The 24,670-nt window shown below is 38.9% G+C and overlaps 1 protein-coding gene and 1 long non-coding RNA gene across 3 annotated transcripts in view; one reads left to right on the top strand and one right to left on the bottom strand.

The window, feature by feature from the left end:
• The window catches only part of LOC124255728 (monocarboxylate transporter 12-like), a 61,449-nt gene extending 52,285 nt beyond the window's left edge, over positions 1-9,164 (top strand). For both annotated transcript variants that reach the window (XM_046689633.1, XM_046689634.1), the window contains 5 exons: positions 4,873-5,086; positions 6,865-7,008; positions 7,234-8,031; positions 8,515-8,565; positions 8,830-9,164. In XM_046689633.1, coding sequence (XP_046545589.1) covers positions 4,900-5,086; positions 6,865-7,008; positions 7,234-8,031; positions 8,515-8,565; positions 8,830-9,053 — 1,404 coding nt within the window. In that variant the 5' untranslated portion in view covers positions 4,873-4,899 and the 3' untranslated portion in view covers positions 9,054-9,164. The remainder of the gene's footprint in view (positions 1-4,872; positions 5,087-6,864; positions 7,009-7,233; positions 8,032-8,514; positions 8,566-8,829) is intronic.
• On the bottom strand, positions 888-24,670 carry LOC124255730. The gene is made up of 3 exons (XR_006892742.1): positions 24,658-24,670; positions 14,440-14,444; positions 888-957 (listed from the first exon to the last, which is right to left on the bottom strand). It is a non-coding gene; the product is annotated as an uncharacterized LOC124255730 (long non-coding RNA).

Below are 24,670 nucleotides of genomic sequence, written 5' to 3'. Positions count from 1 at the left end.
AGGTCAAGGCCATTCCACGCAGCGGTCGGTAGGCTCATACATGCCAGCAGGACGAAGTCGTCTTGTCACTGTGAATCGGTTTACGCAATGACCCAATGATGTGGCTGCTGATAACGTCACCGTCAACATCCAGTTGCGTAGGTGAATAACCCGCAGATAGCGATCCTCTTGGGGTGTTGTGACTTTGGAACGTCCACTTATGGGTCGATCACATGTCTGGCCTGTCGTACTTAAACGGTTAAACAGCCGAATTATGGTTTGTCTTGTGCAACCCAATGTCCTTGCAATGTCCTCGTGAGATTTCTGTCAAGTGATTGTTCAGTCTTCACGACAAACAGGTTTTATACTCTCTGTCAGAAAAGTGATGGTGCATGGGACAATAATCACAATTGTGCAAAAATTCGTAAAAAACACGTACAAATGTTTTTGGCTGCATTTTGGCAAATGAAACATGATGGTTGCGTTCTATACAATCAATGTTTTTCAATAATTTTATTAGTTAGAACGCATATTTGGGTTTGCAACAACAATAACACCTGTGTATTTTCTTTTGCACGTCAGTTTATATAGCCACTGGCCCGCTAGTAAAAATATAGTCGGACCATTAAATCTCCACCATCACTGGCCCGACTGGCTAGTGAATTTTCTTTTGTAAATATATCATTCTGTGACTTGTTAACTTAACTTAACTATCACTTGTTAAGTTATAATACACTTGTTTAATACACTTTTAAATACTGCAAGGTTAAAATGTATAAAAATGTTTACTATATTTGTAACTTAATGCTGAAATTCGTGTCATGCCGACAGTATCTTATTCTCATCTATTTTTGTAATCTTTTGCTTAGTTTCTACTTTCAAATTCCGGGCAAGTAAATAATTTGTTGGCTGATAACTTTCAGGCATAGCTTGTCCGACTGGCTAGCCAAATTTGGAAACGATTTCGCACACTGTACCCTGGAAATCTCGTTTTCATCAGTGTTTATCCTCCAATACAGGTAGGTGAAATTATGATGACATAGTTAACGTATAACTTAAACTGAACATAATACAGGTGGGTGACATTATGATGACATAGTTAACGTATAACTTAAACTGAACATAATACAGGTGGGTGACATTATGATGACATAGTTAACGTATAACTTAAACTGAACATAATACACTAGGGTGACATTATGACATAGTTAACGTATAACTTAAACTGAACATAATACAGGTGGGTGACATTATGATGACATAGTTAACGTATAACTTAAACTGAACATAATACAGGTAGGTGAAATTATGATGACATAGTTAACGTATAACTTTAACTGAACATAATACAGGTGGGTGACATTATGATGACATAGTTAACGTATAACTTAAACTGAACATAATACAGGTAGGTGAAATTATGATGACATAGTTAACGTATAACTTTAACTGAACATAATACACTAGGGTGACATTATGATGACATAGTTAAGGTATAACTTAAACTGAACATAATACAGGTGGGTGACATTATGATGACATAGTTAACGTATAACTTAAACTGAACATAATACAGGTGGGTGACATTATGATGACATAGTTAACGTATAACTTAAACTGAACATAATACAGGTGGGTGAAATTATGATGACATAGTTAACGTATAACAAACTGAACATAATACAGGTGGGTGACATTATGATGACATAGTTAACGTATAACTTAAACTGAACATAATACAGGTAGGTGAAATTATGATGACATAGTTAACGTATAACTTAAACTGAACATAATACAGGTAGGGTGATATTATGATGACATAGTTAACGTATAACTTAAACTGAACATAATACAGGTAGGTGACGTATAATTATGATGACATAGTTATGACGTATAACTTAAACTGAACATAATACAGGTGGGTGACATTATGATGACATAGTTAACGTATAACTTAAACTGAACATAATACAGGTAGGTGAAATTATGATGACATAGTTAACGTATAACTTAAACTGAACATAATACAGGTGGGTGACATTATGATGACATAGTTAAGGTATAACTTAAACTGAACATAATACAGGTGGGTGAAATTATGATGACATAGTTAACGTATAACTTAAACTGAACATAATACAGGTGGGTGACATTATGATGACATAGTTAACGTATAACTTAAACTGAACATAATACAGGTGGGTGACATTATGATGACATAGTTAACGTATAACTTAAACTGAACATAATACAGGTGGGTGACATTATGATGACATAGTTAACGTATAACTTAAACTGAACATAATACAGGTGGGTGACATTATGATGACATAGTTAACGTATAACTTAAACTGAACATAATACAGGTGGGTGACATTATGATGACATAGTTAACGTATAACTTAAACTGAACATAATACAGGTAGGTGAAATTATGATGACATAGTTAACGTATAACTTAAACTGAACATAATACAGGTGGGTGACATTATGATGACATAGTTAACGTATAACTTAAACTGAACATAATACAGGTAGGTGAAATTATGATGACATAGTTAACGTATAACTTAAACTGAACATAATACAGGTGGGTGACATTATGATGACATAGTTAACGTATAACTTAAACTGAACATAATACAGGTAGGTGAAATTATGATGACATAGTTAACGTATAACTTAAACTGAACATAATACAGGTGGGTGACATTATGATGACATAGTTAAGGTATAACTTAAACTGAACATAATACAGGTGGGTGAAATTATGATGACATAGTTAACGTATAACTTAAACTGAACATAATACAGGTGGGTGACATTATGATGACATAGTTAACGTATAACTTAAACTGAAACATAATACAGGTAGGTGAAATTATGATGACATAGTTAACGTATAACTTAAACTGAACATAATACAGGTGGGTGACATTATGATGACATAGTTAACGTATAACTTAAACTGAACATAATACAGGTGGGTGACATTATGATGACATAGTTAACGTATAACTTAAACTGAACATAATACAGGTGGGTGACATTATGATGACATAGTTAACGTATAACTTAAACTGAACATAATACAGGTGGGTGACATTATGATGACATAGTTAACGTATAACTTAAACTGAACATAATACAGGTGGGTGACATTATGATGACATAGTTAACGTATAACTTAAACTGAACATAATACAGGTAGGTGAAATTATGATGACATAGTTAACGTATAACTTAAACTGAACATAATACAGGTGGGTGACATTATGATGACATAGTTAACGTATAACTTAAACTGAACATAATACAGGTGGGTGACATTATGATGACATAGTTAACGTATAACTTAAACTGAACATAATACAGGTGGGTGACATTATGATGACATAGTTAACGTATAACTTAAACTGAACATAATACAGGTGGGTGACATTATGATGACATAGTTAACGTATAACTTAAACTGAACATAATACAGGTGGGTGACATTATGATGACATAGTTAACGCATAACTTAAACTGAACATAATACAGGTAGGTGAAATTATGATGACATAGTTAACGTATAACTTTAACTGAACATAATACAGGTGGGTGACATTATGATGACATAGTTAACGTATAACTTAAACTGAACATAATACAGGTAGGTGAAATTATGATGACATAGTTAACGTATAACTTAAACTGAACATAATACACTAGGGTGACATTATGATGACATAGTTAAGGTATAACTTAAACTGAACATAATACAGGTGGGTGACATTATGATGACATAGTTAACGTATAACTTAAACTGAACATAATACAGGTGGGTGACATTATGATGACATAGTTAACGTATAACTTAAACTGAACATAATACAGGTAGGTGAAATTATGATGACATAGTTAACGTATAACTTAAACTGAACATAATACAGGTGGGTGACATTATGATGACATAGTTAACGTATAACTTAAACTGAACATAATACAGGTAGGTGAAATTATGATGACATAGTTAACGTATAACTTAAACTGAACATAATACAGGTGGGTGACATTATGATGACATAGTTAAGGTATAACTTAAACTGAACATAATACAGGTGGGTGACATTATGATGACATAGTTAACGTATAACTTAAACTGAACATAATACAGGTGGGTGACATTATGATGACATAGTTAAGGTATAACTTAAACTGAACATAATACAGGTAGGTGAAATTATGATGACATAGTTAACGTATAACTTAAACTGAACATAATACTGGTGGCTGACATTATGATGACAAAGTTAACGTATAACTTAAACTGAACATAATACAGGTGGGTGACATTATGATGACATAGTTAACGTATAACTTAAACTGAACATAATACAGGTGGGTGACATTATGATGACATAGTTAACGTATAACTTAAACTGAACATAATACAGGTGGGTGACATTATGATGACATAGTTAAGGTATAACTTAAACTGAACATAATACAGGTGGGTGACATTATGATGACATAGTTAAGGTATAACTTAAACTGAACATAATACAGGTGGCTGACATTATATTTAAACTGAACATAATACAGGAACACAAAAATGTGGCGACATTATGTCGTCAGAGTTCACCCTATAGGTAGATGAAATTGTGATGACATTGTTATTGTCAGAGCTTACTCTCTATTACAGGTGGATAAGTTGTGACGAAATTGTTATCGCCATATCACGATTGTTACAGGCATTTCGCATTTTCATCTGATCGTCATTTCTTCGTTATTCTCAGAAAACTTTCTTTTGCCGTGATCTTACTGACATAGTGAAACAGATGATCGTCAACAATGTCATGATAATTTGTACCTTCTTTATTTGAAGTGTATGTTTCTTTACGCATACAGATAACATATCCTTCACTGCATTACATTATGGAGAAGAAACGCGATCCATGGCGTCACGTGATCGTGGGAGCCTCGCTATCAACATTGCTGTTTTGTCCGTCAACTGGTTATGCCAACGGTGTGTTCCTGATGGCCTTCATGAGGACCGGCCTGTATGACGCCGAGACGGTCTCCTGGCTGGTCTCAGTGTCCAACATGATGCATGCTGTTGGAGGTGGGTGCCATTTAACCAGGCTCAATGTCAGCAGCCATTCTCTTGTCACATTCGAGAGTACAAAAGCTGAGCAGAAGAATAACACGCAGATCTACTGAAAGCACAAATAGTTGTTATTAGAGGGAAAAATATTTATTTCACCACGTACCACTTGTGACTATACATTAATCAAATCAAATCAAATTCACAACAACATTCTGATTCAGGCAAATGTATCACAACGACGGGAGCTTTGGTGGGAGTGTGTACTAAAACAAGAGGGATAGGGAGGAGCGAAGTGTTCTGTCTTTCATCAAAAATGTTTCAAGATCATTGGCGAAGAGACAAAAAACAGAGATCATAAATTTAACACGGACAATAATCTGATACAACACCATCTGTAGACACGCATGATCTTATATTTGCATACATATGTTGAACCAACTGGAAGAATTTACACATTTTAGTACTGAATGACATAACCCATCTGTTTTATCAAAGACTTAAAATTAGTAAAAGCGCATTATATATTTCTCTTACTTTGTTTAATAATTTGTAACTCTTTCTCAATCCGGATTGAAGTTTTAAATATTATTTATCCCCAGGACATGTTTACATATATTATTGAGAACAGTGGTAAAAAGGTTTCCAAAGGTAGCTGAGTATTGTGATGGGTCTGTAAGCGTTCGGATTTGATTTGATACTTTTCCCTTTGTAGAGTCAGAAAGCCACGCTTCAGGTAATATTCCTGAAGATAATATCAAATTGAAATATTCAACAAATACATTTCCAAAGACATTAAAAGAACCAATAAGGTAGTCATTATCAACGTTATCGGTGCCTGAGGCGTTGTTACGTTTAAGACTCTTACTGGACTATGCTATTTCATCAAACGTTTTCTCCCGATTCAACACGTTGTCTTCATAATCTAAAACGTTGTTTCATCATTTATTTCCAAATCATCCACGTGGTGTTCACCATCATTAATGTTCTGGAAATGTTTTAAAATGTCAGTAATATCGTGTTTTTCCGACTTTTGGTTTCTGTCTATTACTTTATTGAAAATCTTCCACAATTGTTTAAGTGTATGTTTTGATTTATCCCTCTTATCCATGTGCTTACTTGTTTTGCACCTCTGTTTTTCCTTTGAACTGTGTCGATAGTTAAGTGCATTATTTGCAGATTTATGTGTTAAGTATCACGTTGTGAAATGTTTTACGTTTATGTCTACGTTCTGTCCAAAACTAGGGTTTATTTTTATTCTCTTCCTAAAATATTTAAGTAACTCGAGAAGATGACAGCAGGATATTGTGTCAATGATAAAACTGTGACATGTTCGTACTGTAACTGTTACCAGGATCATATGGGCCTTATCGTCATTTCGTCCACCATATGCGATATGTGCTATTCAACCTCTACCCCAATCCACTTTTTCAAACCGAAAGTAGTGTAAAGTGAAAACGGTCAATTATATGTTGAAATATACCTCGATCTCATCAATGCGTGTAAGATTAAAGGTTGGTTGTGGGATACCATTTAACGGCATGCACTATTTAATACAGCTAGTTAATCGGTAAAATTACGTTCTAAACAACAATCACTTTAAACTCTAGTCACTACCACTCCCCCACTCGTAAAATCAATAAGAGCAAAATAACAGAAATGAAAACATAGAAGTTATGTTTCGTATAAGAATTCAGTCTAGTTGTTTTACTTACTGACATGCGACGATAATAAGGCAATACATATTGGAATGCTGTTGTGATTAATTCTGTTCATTTGTATTTTTCCGATGACAGGACCTGTTGCCAGTTTTCTGATCAGCTTAAGTAGTTGCAGAACGGCCATCATCATCGCAGGACTCTCTGCCTTTCTTGGTTTCTCCTTGGGAAGCTGTACTTCGGATATGAGGATACTCTTTGTGACGTTTGGCTGCATTCTGGGTAAAGATCTTGATGACCACTCTCAACATTAAGGCCAGTCAGACATGAAACTTTAAGTGCACGAATATCAGCAGTACCCAAAACAAAACTAACATTTGTGCTGATCTTCTTTGAACTACGTATACTATGACCAAAGAGCATGATAGAAGTATCTGTACACTAACATGTTCATCGACCTATATTCAAGAAACATTTATATCAACATCTCTTTTTCTGCTGATTCAGGTGTTGGTCGTGGAATAGCCTTTTCTACTGTAAGTATCAACATTGGTTACTGGTTCCGAGAGAACAGCAACATGGCTTCTGGACTAACGTTTATCGGAGTGGGCATAGGAATGCTTGTACATCCTCGCCTTGTCCAGGCTTTTGTCGATTGGTATGGTGTGAACGGAGCACAGATGATGATGGGAGCCATCTCGTTTCACACATGTATATGTGGGCTGCTTCTTCGACCTTCTGTCTATGAATTGGAGAAAAAACGGTCTGTGGCGACCGATAAGCTTGAGAGAAGAGGAGAAAGTTGTAAGATGTCATGTTTTAAGTCATTTATTCATTTCAAGCGGGCAATCTTAACAAACTATCCGTTTCTTCTTATCGCGTTAGGGGTATGTTTTTTCAGTATGGGATTTTCAATCATCTTGACTTTTATGCCAGACTTCTTCAACTTCAATGGCGCAACGCCCCAAGAATCTGCCTTAGCTGTGTCACTTTCAGGAATGGGAAGTCTGGTAGCACGGATTCTTGTTGGTGTTATGACAAACGACCCTGGTATCGGATCAGTGCTTGTGCTGGCAGGTAACTGCGGGTTATCAGCTGTCGTAACTCTACTTCTTCCATTCATGGTCCATTCGACTGAAGGGAGATACCTCTACTCCATCTGCATTGGTGCTTACTTAACGTCGATATTTGTTATCCTTGGACCTGTTACGCTGGAGAAAGTTGGACTGGAGAACCTAGCATATGGATTTGGATTCATTCTTCTCAGTACCGGAATAATGAACCTGATAGGCCCACCTGTAGCAGGTAATTCATATTATTGATCCAGTTGTTTGGTTCCGTCTTTCAAGTCATTACCATTATCATTTGTTCAGGATATATTCTAGTGTTATTCTGTTTTGCAAACAAGCTGGATGAGAACTGACCCAACTTTAAATAAAATGAACAACTGTCATGACACTGTGTACAAGGTTGGTGCCAGAGCGTTCTCCAGCATCCTAAGCTTGTAGATACATCCAGTCCTGATTGGTTGAGTGAAACTGAGTGATGACGGGGACGCGGTAATCGGTTCTAACGAGTATGAGGAACTGAAATATTGGTCTGATATATTTGTGTTAACTTGTTACACTTGGCAGGTAGAACTGGGTTTCTTTTGCCTGTATTCCAGTACCAATGTATCTGAATATGTGTACTGATGCACCGTTGAGATCACTTCAAAACCAAACTGTCAGGGTATATTATGATTATGCTGTGTATGCTGTTTGTAATGTGATATCCTCTTAACTGCAGTTCAAGTAAGGAAACTGACAGATTCCTACTATGCAGCGTTTGTGTTTGCCGGTAAGTGGGGATCATAGCATACTTAAGTTCTTTGCGAGGCATTTTAATAGTTGTAAAGATGAAGGACACCGTTATGAAGCAACTCCCAAGCTAGAGCTTGATAACGGTGTTAGAACCTACGCCGAAACGTCGCACTCAATGCAATAAAGAAGTTGACTATCCATAGAACTTGGTTTTCCTTCATAGAATCATATATCACTCTTGAAAAAACATTTAACCACGTGAAACATGGAATTAAACACATATTTTTCTTCTTTCTTCCAGCGGGTCTTCTTCTTGCTACAAGTGTGTGTGTGTTTCTATCGGAAGTAGTTAAAGACATAGACTTTGAAAAGAATAACCCAAAGCGGGGACCTCTGCTGTCGGCGTCTCTAGTCATCGATGAACCGTGTGGTTTGTCCACAGTGGGGGAAGCAGCAACTGATTCACTACTGAATCAAACTGTTACATTGAACGATGGGGAGCATTTTAAGGAAACGAATGTATGAACCTTCTCAGAAGGTCTTTTATGATATTCACACATGTGAGCACAGTTGACAATAAAGGCTATACGACCATAAGCTACCAGGAACTGGGGAGTTATCTGGTACTCGCTAGTATCTACTACTTGTTGTTTGTAATGTGGGGATGATGCTACTGAGATTGCTGAGAACATTTGTAGCATATACACTTATCAACATTTGCCTTTACCTAAATGATACCGGTGCTTAGAACACGTTTTCATAGTGATTCCTACGAGAGAACACCACACAAAGGTTAGGCGATAACTGAGAGTATGTCCCAACATTATTCTGCTGAAGTAATATTCCCAAATTACATTTTGAAAGTCAGAAAGGTGCAAAGCGACTCGTGACTCACACTCAATGCTTAATGAACACTCTTACCAAATCGCGAAAGTTAACATTCGCACATACCGTTTGAACCTTTACCTCAAAAACTCGAACGATTCCGAATGCTATTTTCCACACGATCGCGTCCGAGTGATACACGCAATGAGTAAACAGTCGCTGAAAATAGCGTATTTGTCAATATGCAAGGATGTCATCTTGCGAAAATATAAGCAAATAGTAACCATGTCATTAGAAACCCCTAAGCGTATATACTGCAGGTCAAATATCTGTGTTTTATGCGGATTTTCGTTTGTTGATAGATCAGCGTCAGCGACCAGGGAAGAGAAAATCCAAAAACCGTTTTGTAAGTCCCGCCGAACCCTAACAAGTAGTCGTTGTCTGATTGGTTATATCCGTTCGGCCGTCTCGCGTTTGATTGGACGGTCATAGGTCGCTCAAAGGTTAGCTGACGCGACCTTCTACTAGGTTTTGTTAGACTCAGTATAGCAGTGTCACGAATAATACTGAGCCTAAGTTTACTTAGACTGAACAAGCCAATGATACTATACAACCAATATTGCAAAAGAAATCATTAATAGTAGAATATTGACAGGAGATCAGTACGTGTGTCAACTATGTCACAACTTGAGTTGTCCTTGTTGACGTTCATCACGGATGCGTCCCTTTTATTCAAAGTTTTATTCACAAAATAAGCCATTTCAAAATCGTTGATTTGTTTGCACCATGTATTGGCTCATGAGGTCACAAATGTATCCATTAAGTGAAAGACTGGTGTCATCTTTTGAGCTCCGCCATAATGATAAATGCTTTCAAAGCGACGTTAAATCCACACATTCACTTAATTAAGTCCCTGATGATCTCCCTAACTGCCAGTTTTATTGTTGATGTACTTTCTCTATTTGTAAGTATTAGTAAGTGACACGCGGTACATTACAGTTGCCTCCCTTACAACATAATCATTCAGCAGTCATTCGAGATCAATGGAGCTTGTGACAATCAGCTGTAGGATATACAGTGAAATCAGTGTCGCTAGCACCTAAAAGGTAAAGGATGTTACGAGGCCATCTCACAAGTTCGTGTGAGGACCTATGCAGTTATAGCCACTGCGTAGACCCTAGTAACACCATACACTTACAATAACGGGAAGCAGATGGAACTAACTGAAGCCGAAATTCAGATTACCGACTTTGGGTTGTTCTGGCAAATACTATGCAGCCTTGATAAACCCCGTATTAAACACGCCGTCGAACTCAGTGGCTGTAAATATAATACACACGAGGATGTTTCTCTTTTACATTGTCTGCTAAATAGATGGGATAATTATTTTCTCTGTGAGTTATAGATCAACTGAGTTCGTGACCAACTCTTTCCGCTCTTGTCCCACCCGATGGAGGACATGTTGTAAACCATCCATTTTATGGTTGTGACTTTATTGTTGAGGTATTGTGTTTTCAACCAACCTGTGACACATGTCTCGAGTTTCAGCCATCTGTGAAATATAGGTATGTGATACGAAGTAACACAGAAACGAAACATATAACTTTACGGATAACAAAGTCTTGTTTATTGAACTAAATGACTACAGCCAAGTGATGAGAAGTATAATGCATGTATACTTATGCAACAGATGACATCAACAGCCAAAGGTAATTGGTAAGTAGTACATTATTGGATGAGGCCAACTGGAGAGTAAAAGCAACACAAACACAAGTTCACAGGAAGGAGGACGCTTTGGTTCACTGTTGATTGACACAGGCAATGTTGCCCTTGGTATTACCCGCAATTCCGGCTAAAGAGATAACCCTACCTCCGCCTGGGAACATCTACCTCGGTGGCATTGGTTGTGTCAGTGGTGTACACTCTCCTCCTGGAAACATCTACCTCGGTGGCATAGGGTGTGTCAGTGGTGTACGCTCTCCTCCTGGGAACATCTACCTCGGTGGCATAGGTTGTGTCAGTGGTGTACACTCTCCTCCTGGAAACATCTACCTCGGTGGCATAGGTTGTGTCAGTGGTGTACACTCTCCTTTTGGAAATATCTACCTTGGTGGCATTGGTTGTGTCAGTGGTGTACACTCTCCTCCTGGAAACATCTACCTTGGTGGCATAAGTTGTGTCAGTGGTGTACACTCTCCTCCTGGAAACATCTACCTCGGTGGCATAGGTTGTGTCAGTGGTGTACACTCTCCTCCTGGGAACATCTACCTTGGTGGCATTGGTTGTGTCAGTGGTGTACTCTCTCCTCCTGGAAACATCTACCTTGGTGGCATTGGTTGTGTCAGTGGTGTACACTCTCCTCCTGGGAACATCTACCTCGGTGGCATTGGTTGTGTCAGTGGTGTACACTCTCCTCCTGGAAACATCTACCTCGAGGGCATTGGTTGTGTCAGTGGTGTACACTCTCCTCCTGGAAACATCTACCTCGGTGGCATTGGTTGTGTCAGTGGTGTACACTCTCCTCCTGGAAACATCTACCTCGGTGGCATAGGTTGTGTCAGTGGTGTACACTCTCCTCCTGGAAACATCTACCTCGGTGGCATAGGTTGTGTCAGTGGTGTACACTCTCCTCCTGGAAACATCTACCTCGGTGGCATTGGTTGTGTCAGTGGTGTACACTCTCCTCCTGGAAACATTTACCTCGGTGGCATTGGTTGTGGTGGCAGTGGTGTACACTCTCCTCCTGGAAACATCTACCTCGGTGGCATTGGTTGTGTCAGTGGTGTACACTCTCCTCCTGGAAACATCTACCTCGGTGGCATTGGTTGTGTCAGTGGTGTACACTCTCCTCCTGGAAACATCTACGTCGGTGGCATAGGTTGTGTCAGTGGTGTACACTCTCCTCCTGGAAACATCTACCTCGGTGGCGTTGGTTGTGTCAGTGGTGTACACTCTCCTCCTGGAAACATCTACCTCGGTGGCATTGGTTGTGTCAGTGGTGTACACTCTCCTCCTGGAAACATCTACCTCGGTGGCATAGGTTGTGTCAGTGGTGTACACTCTCCTCCTGGGAACATCTACCTTGGTGGCATTGGTTGTGTCAGTGGTGTACACTCTCCTCCTGGAAACAGTACCTCGGTGGCATTGGTTGTGTCAGTGGTGTACGCTCTCCTCCTGGAAACATCTACCTCGGTGGCATTGGTTGTGTCAGTGGTGTACACTCTCTCCTCCTCGGGGAACATCTACCTCCTGGTGGCATTGGTTGTGGCAGTGGTGTACACTCTCCTCCTGGGAACATCTACCTTGGTGGCATTGGTTGTGTCAGTGGTGTACACTCTCCTCCTGGAAACATCTACCTCGGTGGCATTGGTTGTGTCAGTGGTGTACACTCTCCTCCTGTCAGTGGTGTCACACTCTCCTCCTGGAAACATCTACCTTGGTGGCATTGGTTGTGTCAGTGGTGTACACTCTCCTCCTGGGAACATCTACCTCGGTGGCATTGGTTGTGTCAGTGGTGTAATCTCCTCCTGGAAACATCTACCTTGGTGGCCAGTGGGTAAAACATCTACCTCGGTGGCATTGGTTGTGTCAGTGGTGTAAACTCTCCTCCTGGAACATCTACCTCGGTGGCATTGGTTGTGTCAGTGGTGTACTCTATCCTCCTGGAAACATCTACCTCGGTGGCATTGGTTGTGTCAGTGGTGTACTCTATCCTCCTGGAAACATCTACCTCGGTGGCATTGGTTGTGTCAGTGGTGTACACTCTCCTCCTGGGAACATCTACCTCGGTGGCATTGGTTGTGTCAGTGGTGTAACTCTCCTCCTGGGAACATCTACCTTGGTGGCATTGGTTGTGTCCTGGAACACATCTACCTCGGTGGCATTGGTTGTGTCAGTGGTGTAAACTCTCCTCCTGGAAACATCTACCTCGGTGGCATTGGTTGTGTCAGTGGTGTACTCTATCCTCCTGGAAACATCTACCTCGGTGGCATTAGGTTGTGTCAGTGGTGTACACTCTCCTCCTGGAAACATCTACCTCGGTGGCGTTGGTTGTGTCATACCTATCCTCCTGGAAACATCTACCTCGGTGGCATTGGTTGTGTCAGTGGTGTACTCTATCCTCCTGGAAACATCTACCTCGGTGGCATTGGTTGTGTCAGTGGTGTACTCTATCCTCCTGGAAACATCTACCTACTTGATCTTCTTTTCTAAAATTCTGGAAAAAACTTCCCGATGCTAGCAATCAAATGGCAACACGAAACTATCCTACGGATTTTTTACAGCTGATAACGAAGGCCATAGCGGTGAAAAGAATTCACAAAACAAATGTTTGTGACATTGAGGAAATATGTTCTGAATCTATATAATACCTGTAATGAATCACAAATGACTTATCGAAAACTGAATTCACAATGTTCGAATACACTCTGATGATGCTAAATATTCTTAACTTTGGATAATAGTAATGAAAGTAAACACATCTAATATTAATTAACGAAATCGAAACCCAGCATTGTAGAGTTGACTTTCACACACAACAGGATATAAACGTGTTTTGAGAGACTAATTACCAGTTCAATGCTTATTCTTTAATCTCATAAACCATCTTGGCAGTACAAGAGCATATATTGTAAACATATATACAAATGCAAATTCAAATTCAAGATGGCAGAAAACAACATATTAACAATTTTTCTGACAAGAGATGATAGATGTAGGATATATTTTGATATATTTACTATGTCTCGAGATGTTTTTACAGATAATATTTTCGTGAACTTTGTTTCATTGGGAAAAGAGGTTAGATGGGAGGGTAAATATTGTTTCCTCAAAGTATCTAATGCTTTGCAATGAAATATATGCTCATGCCAATAATGGATGTCACCCCCTTCAATTTTTTTTATTGGAGAGGGGTGGTGGGGTTGGGGAGGGGAGGGGTGTGTGTGTGTGACAACCATTATTGGCATGAGTATATAATGATATTCATCTGAGATGCTTTTAATGGTGCATAGTTGACACATTCGAATTCTCTCGTCCCTTGGAATATTATACCAGCGGCCCGTCTCAATAGGTAGACTATGGTTACATGTTCTAAATCTCAATAATGGTAAAGAAATCAGTTTTGGGTAGAGGAGACATACGTCAGAATTAGGAAATGGCTTTAGGTGCTGATAGTAAATTCCCTTGGGACTAGAAATAATGTCATTGTGCCAGTTTTGGATAAATTGATCTTTAAGAATATTTTCAACTTTTGAAACCAGCCACTGGGGTGTACAAATTGAGGGATTTTCAAAAACATACGAGAGTCCAGTATTGTCCAATATATTTTTAACGTGCGAGAGCCAGGGATTATCTTGTTTATTCATTGTTCTTTGAAGTGATAAATACTTGTAAACTAAGTTCGTAAGCTTAAAAACACCTTGTTGGTAAGTTAACTTGTGCTAAAAGTTTAATAAACGTTTATATATCATAATTGTAATAGGGAATCTTCCTAGTTCTCCATACAGCATAAAACGAGAGGTTGAATTTCTTAATCCTGTAATGAGTCTTAAGAATTTGTAATGAATTTTCTCCAAAACTTCAAGGTTTTCGAAAGACCAGACCTCTGCACCATAGGTCAAGATAGGTATTACCATTAAGTCAAATGCTAACAATAAACAGTCTAAAGGCAAGTCTAATTTTCTAGATTTTTTCACTAAACTATACTTTGCTTTTGGAGCACTATTGCTTACAGTTTTAATACTTGATACGAGTTTTCTATTTCAATGGAGCGTTATACCGAGGTAGGTATAACTATCAACTATTTCAAGTGATTTACCATCCAAATGAAATTTAATTTTTGTGCTTTTTGATGGTCCTCCACCGATATTACTATATTAGTTTTGATAATATTCACGTTTAGCTTCCATGAATCACAATAGTCCTTTGGCGATTCAACAAATAATATTGTATCATCTGCATATAATAAAACTAACAACTTTACAAATATCACCAAATCTTCGTCTTCAATATTGTTTAGATTTACACCATTAAGGCTGAAGTAAGTAAATGAGATTCAATATCATTTAGGAAAATGGAGAATAATAATGGTGACCGATTTTCCCCTGACTGATAGTTTGATACATCATTATGACACTGTACAAGTGATTTGATATTGTTATACATTGATTTAACAAGATTCAGGAATTTACCCTCTATACGAATCGTTTGCATTTTTTCCACAATCCCACTCGCCAAACAGTTTCGAAAGCTTTTGTAAAGTCTGTAAAGGCACAATAGAGTTTGTGTTCCCTATCTTTCAAAATTTGCATCAGATTATAAATTATAAATGCATTGTGGAGAATGACTTTCTAAACCCGGCTTGGGCATGTGTTAAAACATTATTAGTATCTAAGAAATCTGAAAGGAGGTTGTTTAATATGTTAGTGAACAATTTTCCGAAACAACTAAGTATGAGTTAGAATAAGATTTATAGCCTTTTTTCTTATAGATCGGTTTCATTATTCCCGTTAACTATGATTCTGGTAAAACACCCTTCTCAAATATGAGAATAAATAGTTCAACTAATAATGGAACCATAAAGTCAACACTAGCTATAGACTATTCAATTTCTATTAAGTCTATTGCAGAAATGATTTCTTCTTTCGCAATGACTCTATCTAAAACATCACATGTAATGTGAGGAGCATTGTCAGCATTATCGTTATCTCCTTGTTCGTGTTGTTCTGATTCATTCAATGATTTGAAGTGTTCGTAAAGTACGTGGATATCTAAAAAAGAATTGTCATCCTCTTTATTTGGATGCCATTTAAAATTTTCCAAACTCTTTCGGGTCATGTTTCTGTTTTTCTCTCAACATTTTATCTAATTCATCTTTGTACAGTGTGATATGTTTATCCATGCAGTTTTTATAATTCTTGGATTCAAGTCTATAAACGCGTTTGTTATCAACAGATTTTAATTTTTAAAATCGCCGTTTGGCTTTATTGAATCTTTCCCTAGCATTATGACACGCTACACTAAGGGCCTCTTCGAGTATTGCGAAACTGGTATTGGTTCCTGAAACTGGTTTCTCCTGTCATAAACGAGTGTCTAGTTTCGGATACATCGTTTCAAAGTGAAACTAAATTCTATTTTTATAAACGAGTGGATGGTTTCACCATCCGGTTTCAAAATGGATACCCCAAAAATGTCCCAGCTACTATATATGTGGAACGAATTGGATTGCAGCAAATTGTTTTGTTATTTTATCAGTGAATTAACAAATAATAAAGAGATAAGATACTTTGGAGGCGTAATGATACTGTTACAAGTAATTATATGTATACAATTTACATAAAATAGTCATGTTCAGTAGACTGGGGTTTTGAATAATATTTTCCTAGTTCTCAGTTGGTTTTTATCATTATTTTGGTCACAGAAACTGCTGCTGTTTATTGCCACCAAGGTCAATTGAACTTGGCGCATGCAAATGCAGCTTAGCGTGGTGGTTTCCACCATGTTTGTTATGAGAGAACGCGAAACCGAAACTGCGAAACCTGCCTCGAAGATGGTTTCGAAGTTTCAGAACCCAGTTTTTGGTTTCGACATAATCGAGTGCATGGTTTTCCAGAAACCCAAACCGGTTTAGCATAATCGAATAGGCCCTAAACCACGGTTTATATTTCTTAGCATTGCCACAGCAACATTGCACAGTGCCTGTTTACGTTGGACCGTGGCTCTGGGTTTCCGGTGGGGCTCACCATGTACATGGTACTACTTGTACTGTGTACTATGAACAGAACGCCAAAGCCTAATGGTGCCACGCAGGTAGCATAATCTTTTCAGACCGAAATGTCTCCATATTTTCATAATTCCGATTGTTTTTCGTCATTTCAAGTTTATTCTAGTAAGGCCAACTGTGTTAATACCTATTTGTATGAGAATATTGCCATCGATTGTTTCTCTATATATCTGAGAATTATTGCTTATACAATGCCCATTTGACCGTTCTTGTATAACAGCTTGGATGACTTGGATAAACAAAGAAGTTTATTCTAAAACCCGAAATTGGGAATTTTTCTCATTTCTTATATTTTCTCGTATTTTGTTGTTATTTCAAGTTTCCTTAAATAACTTAAATATCAAGATTCTCCCTTGATTCTAAATTTCTTTCTAAGGCTCGAAATGAGACGAGAAAGACTCATAAACAGAAAACCTAAGTAAAGAGAAATAACTAAAGCAACGTGAAATTTCGGCATATTAGATTTTCGCACGGATACAGCCTTTCATCGCAGCATATGTCAGTTTTCCGTGTATTGCCTGATGTCATGTCTACAATATGTCATCAGTCACTTCCCCACATAAATTGGGAATATGCGTTTCTGTATAGAACAATCTGGTTTGTTCCTGTACAAGATATAACATTCCCAAATTCCCAAACATTTCTGTTCATGCAGTCGGATGCTTGACACACGGTATTTGGGCACAAGTCCAAGCCGTGCAACTGTCACACACATTGCAGGGCGAGGATTCCACAAGCTCGGGTCCAAATACTCCTACCATCCATACTCAGGATATACAGAGCGTTTGGGGAGGCACACTGTGGTCACAATTGGTACTGAGAACAAGGCTCACTCGAGAAGTGACGTCATCACTGAGTGAATTATATCGACCATTTCATTGTGTATTTTCGGTGCAAATGATATTGTATCAAACGGATTATCCTACTTTGAACACACCAGATTATATATGAGAAACCTTATCTGTGCGTTTCTATTTGGGAGAGTACATATTCCTAATTTACAAAACTTGTAAGAGTCGTTTCGTACAAAGGACTATGAGAAATGAGTATTGTTTATTGCTATTGGTATGGTGGTAACAAAGAAAGAAAGTACGGGTATTTGAACCCACCATAGAAACGACCATAGTGTCTACCATAGGACGCAAACTTTCACGGATAATTCATGAACTTGAGTGAGTGAGAATGTTTAACGCCGCAAAGCTTTGAACCGTATTTCAGTTCTTTCGCGACTGTTTAGGGAAGAACTTGATGCATGGGTATAGCTCTTGGAGTTTTCTAACAGCGAATTTCGCCGTCCAGTGGGGCAAACAGTGCCTACTCTTCGATTTGAGACCACAATTATATGAAATAGAAATGCAAAGGGTTATATATCTATTGGTGTTATGACCCACTGGGTAAATAGCAAGAATCTGTGAGTTTAGTTTTACGCTTTTAGCAATGTTCAAGCAATATCACGGCAGGGAACACAGGAAATAGGCTTCACACATTGTACCTATGTGGGGAATCGAACCCGGGTCTTCAGCCTGGCGAGCGAACGCTTCAACCACTCAGTTACTCCACCGCCCCCTAAAATATAAGACACCGACGATACAGATATTTGACAATTTCTAAATGAACAACCAAAGGTGTGTATCCATTTCGGGAAAAGCAACCTTGTTCCCGTTGGTAATTTTGGTATCATTTGGAACTAAAATTGGCGTAAAATATTACATATTTTGGCCTTGCATTCTTTTACGTTGACCAAAATAATTATTCAAAGTGGGACAATGCAGCAAAGCGAGGCATGAAGCGTTGGCGCACTTTCGTTAATTATGATACGTTTTGTATGTTGTGTGGGTGAGGACGCAACAGTTTCCCTTCTTGTATTCCATAATCAGAACATCAATAGGTAAGGTCAACCAACAACCCTGCAGACCCACAGGTAGTCGTGCATATGAATCGGGACATCAGCGGTTTACACAACTCTGCAATGACTTTGCATAACAGTTGTTTCTGGGTCAGTCAGTAGTTTGAAATGACAAAATGTGTCGGATAAGAAGCTGATATGAATGCAGTCTCCCCACGTATGAATATTTGCAATCTTTGATCACTGATGTTACAGTCGATAAGACCTGAGTCCAGGTGAGCAGGTCCAGGTGAGCAAGTCTAGGCGGTCAGAAATAACAGCAAAAGTGTACTTGCAGTGTTCGTCCGTTACTTCAGTCAAATTTGTGTTGCAGTGCTGCCTTCCATTTGTCTCTATAAGCTGACCAGACAAAGATGTTTCTGTGAGTCCAATATCAATGAACACAAACAGGATACACATATATGTCATCTAAAACTGTTGGTGTGGGATTGGTGGGTATAGTGTTTCGTGAACTTTGGTTCTAACATTGAACAATGTATCTTTCAAAACATGTAAATCTCCCAGATATCTCGTGATTTACCATCAGTACGTGCATGTTGCATATTTGGATGCCTATTTTTCTGGTCAACAGCACTGGTTGTATAGCCATTATGCTCATATTAAACCTTTTAGAACGTTTATACAATGCCATGGTTTGCTGAAAATCAACTTCTGAATATTAGGAATGGCACAACTGAAGGTGGCCGGACTTTTAATGTATATTATTCCTTGGTTGAGACATATTAGTGTCATAACTGCACGCAATGAGCTGAGATAGCACGTCAGCGATACGTCGGGCACTGTAGACAGCTATGCAATGTGGTTCTGATGACAAGATTGATATCGTAGATTGTTTACAGATGAGTACAGGTTTCATCTGATTGCTCTGATGGTCGTGCAGAAGAACGTTTTACGGATGCTTGCGTTTTACAACGTCGACAGTTTGGGTGGAAGTGTAGTAGTATTGAGTGGTATCACATACTCGTGTTGCACGTGTTGTAACAAATTCTGGCGCAGCATATCATTGCTGTACTGCCATGGCCATCTGTTCTTCCATACACCATGCCTTGGACGAGACGGAGCTGAAGAAGCCGGTAATGCAAGCTCACATGAATCAATCATGAGCTGGCTTTTGGAACAATATCCTACAGGCTCTTTCCAACCATCTTGTGTCTTCAAGGCGAGATCGCTGCCCCTACGGTTTCAAAGCAAATGGTGATCACAACTCATACTTACAATTTTAATCTAGTATTTTCACCATCCCTCTTTAAGGACATGTTGCAATGATTCCTGTAAACAGGGTTTAGCTAATAAACTCGGAATGATAATACATTGATGAAACGAATGACAAAATGTGTGAATTCTTATTTTCACGACTATAACGTTTACACCACTGTGTATTAAGCTGTGATACTGTTACCTGTATGGGTATATGTAGATGGTCCGCAGCAAGTAGTAAGTACAGTTAGATAAGCATTGGTACATGTCGGTACCAGTGCTTATCTATGTTTCCACAATTTAAAATAAAAACCTAAGGACCCGAGTGTATGACACGTGTTATGTTTTGTTAATGAGAAGTTGCAGGAAATTCCGTAACAACTGAGATAAATTTGTTCGAAAACCCGTCATAACTAGCTATCTCTGAATCATTATTTACCGCGGATGTCAGGAATTAAGGATGAATGCTGTTTTATCTTATATTGAAAGCATAGTAAATGACCTACTTACCACTCTTCTTTGTCTTGCAGATAGTACTTGGATACAACTTCAGCCGTCAGCTCACGCCCATCCTTCAGCGGTTATGGCTGATTCCAAACGACCAAGACAAGGCCACTGGCAGAAGGCGATTATAGGAGTCTCGGTTTTGACACTGTTGTTCTGTCCTTCCACCAACTATTCTAACGGCGTGTTTCTAGTGGCCTTCAAGGACACCGGTCTGTATGAAGTCGGCACGCTGTCCTGGTTGATGGCTGTCAATAATATGATGCACGCTGCTGGAGGTACGTCGTTGATGGTTCTACATTAGATGGATCTCTTGTAAACACGAGGCACTTCTAGTAACTGTTTATGTGTGTTGGTGAGTGGGTTGGGTGTAGTTACGGTCAACAATTTGGATGCACATAGTGTAACCTTTGTGACAATTGTGGCACTTTTGTGAAAGCCATGATTTACAGACAGATATTTAGTCAGTATAAAGGCCACTGGCCCAAAATACAATCATATTGACATATAAATTCTGCGCATTGTACAAAATACATTTTAAAACCATGGAAAATTTATATAAATTATATATTACTCCTGTAAATAATTTGCTGGACCTTAAATAAATATAAGGAAATCTTTCTCAACTGACTGAAGTGAGCTGATATTAAGTTAACAAATTTAATATCAGAATTACATGTACATATGCCCAGTATATTATGCCGCAACTGATGATATTGTTCACAGATTAATAATATATGTTCTTCATTCTCAATGTAATACTTCCCTTGTCTTAAACAATACTGGCACAACCTATCGCCATACAATGTAGAGGAGTATCTTACCTTATTAACAGCAATTCTAAAGTTACATCTAAATCTGGCTAAAACAACCTGAAACTGTAATGGTAAGAATGACATAAGATATGTTTCAACTTGTAAAAGAGATTTAAACTGTTTGTATAAAAAGGAATCTGACAAATTATCAACTTGCATATGCCATTCCTGCTTAAGGTTATCAGCTAATCTCAGCCATGATTTACAGTAGGTAATTATTGTGAAGACGAATCAATCATCGGATATTGACTTGCATAAAAAAACAACTCTGTACTTTCGAAATCGGCGGCTAAAGTTTAGTTTTATAATAGTTACATCAACACATCCTTATTAATGCGTATCGTACTTCCAAATTTCGATAGATCATTTATGCATCTTCACACAATGAGATGTATACTATTGTATATATGAATGCACATAGTTTAACAAACCTCAGAATTCTGTATCTAGCAATATATTTTCAGGGCCTGTTGGCAGTTGTCTGGTTAGTATGACCAGTTGTCGAATAACTACCGTCATCGCCGGACTTTCTGCATTAGGTGGCTTCTTATTGGGTGGCTTAACGTCTGACAGCACTTTTCTTTTCATCACATACGGCTGCATACTGGGTAAGTCATATTTCATCTAACAACATCAAATAATAACTTGACTGTCACCTCCCACTCATCCTTTCATGGTTTATCTGACTGCCATCTCAAGCTCTTCATTTCATGGCTTCCTTTGACCGACAGCTCACTAGCTCTTTCTCCGTGGCGTATCGTGACAATCAGCTCTCTCTCTATCTTCCATGGCTTTGACGTCAACCCTTGCTTTTCCATTAGAATATTTGGTATTTATCTTCCTAAACCCGAACAGGAAGGTTACTGTCTGGTTCAACTGATCAGATTGTATGGCAAACATTTCGGGCTTTCAGCGAAAAAATACGCATCTTTAATGTGAACAGTTATTTCAATTGAATTGTGGTAACCTGGCAAATGACATTGTTTGGAAGCTTTCACGAAGCGTTTTGGCGCTTTTCCTCAAGCAAAATGGGTTCCCGGACGTAATGTAACAACTTCCAAAATTGTAACATATATTTGTTTGGAATAATATTTGCATGCTGATAAGGAATAGAAGATTGAGAGTAGATGTTATAACCGCCAACGATCTTGAGATGAGGTGAAATGCGTTTTAACGTCGTACTTAAGAATATTTCGCTCATATGTGTGTCTGCTTGTACGAGCCCGGACTTAAGCTGGTTTTATAGTGCTAACTCACTGAGATACCATACCCGCAGACTCCGAGCCGACCAATCCTTGTTGTACCCATTAATGCCGATCGCCAGACAGAACCAACAAGTACCATATTTTAACGTCTCCAACGATCTTGAATGACCGTTCGTTTTGCACAGTACTGCCCCGATTTGTCGAACGTTTATTCACGTCACGAGCAGTTCCCAGTGACGATCTGAGAGAGTCCGTACCCCTCTTCTTGTAGTGCCTGGCCAGGTGTAGCCAAGTGGTCGATGACGAATTTGAACAAGCAACAAGCAACGATTACCCCAGATTCCTCGTTGTTTACGCCATTGAAAAACTCATTATCTGTTGGCAAAAGTACTATTTGCAAGTGGCCTGAAGCAATTTGATCTCCGTTCTGAAGGGCCTGGTGTCTGGTTAACCCGATCATCTAGTGTTGTCATCGTAAAACTGAACGGGGAAAAGAGTCAACAAACTGAGAATCATGAAACGTATTGTCATTGCACAATTACCTCTGCTGTCAGTAGCCCATAGACGCTCCGCAGCATTGGTGCTTCACACATAAAATATCACAACTGACAAAGCGATTTGATAAGACCGAAAGGAATCATGGTCCACCCTGCTTGAAAGTGTATAAATCAAGAATGCTACCCGACGTTAATGTGTGGCTCGTGCAAGTTGTCGCTTGTGGTGTGGTATTAACATTTACCGACAAACGTTCTTGCACAGGATGTATGTCTATGTTCCAATATTTGGTCTGACCCTTTACCTTGTAAAAGAGTTGGACATATTCAGGTTTTACAGTGATGTTCATCTGTTGCAGGTATTGGTCGTGGTATGGCCTTTACCACCACCACCATCAACATTGGTTACTGGTTCCGAGAGAACACCAGCATAGCTTCTGGAATAACGTTTGCCGCAGTTGGCATAGGAATGCTTGTACATCCTCGCCTTGTCCAGTCTTTTGTCGACTGGTATGGTGTGAACGGAGCACAGATGATGATGGGAGCCATCTCATTTCACACATGTATATGTGGGCTGCTTCTCCGACCTTCTGCCTATGAGGTGGAGAGACATGCAACTCGAGTGGAGGAAAAACTTGTCCCAAAACGAGAAAGCTTTATGTCCTCATGTGTGAAGTCTCTCGCGCACTTTAAAAGTACAATTTTGACAAACAATCACTTTCTTTACTTTGGATTAGGTGTGTGTTGTTTTAGTATGTCTCTGTGCATTATTATGACCTTCATGGCTGACTTCTTCAACTTCAGCGGTGCAACACACCAAGAATCTGCCATGTCCATGTCGCTTATAGGAACAGGAAGTCTGGTAGGACGGGTTCTTGTTGGTGTTATGACAAACGACCCTGGTATCGGATCAGTGCTTGTGCTGGCAGGTAACTGCGGGTTATCAGCTGTCGTAACTCTACTTCTTCCATTCATGGTCCATTCGACTGAAGGGAGATACCTCTACTCCATCTGCATTGGTGCTTACTTAACGTCGATATTTGTTATCCTTGGACCTGTTACGTTGGAGAAAGTTGGACTGGAGAACCTAGCATATGGATTTGGATGCATTCAGTTTGGTACAGGAGTGATTAACCTCATTGGCCCACCATTAGCTGGTAAGATACTCTATAAATCAGTGAGACCTATGCCCTATGATGTTAGTATGTTTGCACGTGTAATCGTCTTGATATGAGTTCTTCTTTGCTTCAGTTCAAGTAATGAAGCTGACTGGATCTTATTATTCGGTGTTCGTCTTCTGTGGTGAGTTGTGAAACCTGAATGTACTTACACGAAACAAAGTAGGAGAAATACACCATCCAAGAGACACATAACTACATACGTGATAAAACTGATATTACTGTCATTTGTTTA

This window comes from Haliotis rubra, unplaced genomic scaffold (assembly GCF_003918875.1).
Source record: "Haliotis rubra isolate DU_JTF1 unplaced genomic scaffold, ASM391887v1 Scf607, whole genome shotgun sequence".
Taxonomy (NCBI): domain Eukaryota; kingdom Metazoa; phylum Mollusca; class Gastropoda; order Lepetellida; family Haliotidae; genus Haliotis; species Haliotis rubra.
The sequence above is the reverse complement of the archived record's forward strand: the minus strand, read 5'-3'. Positions and strand labels throughout refer to the sequence as shown.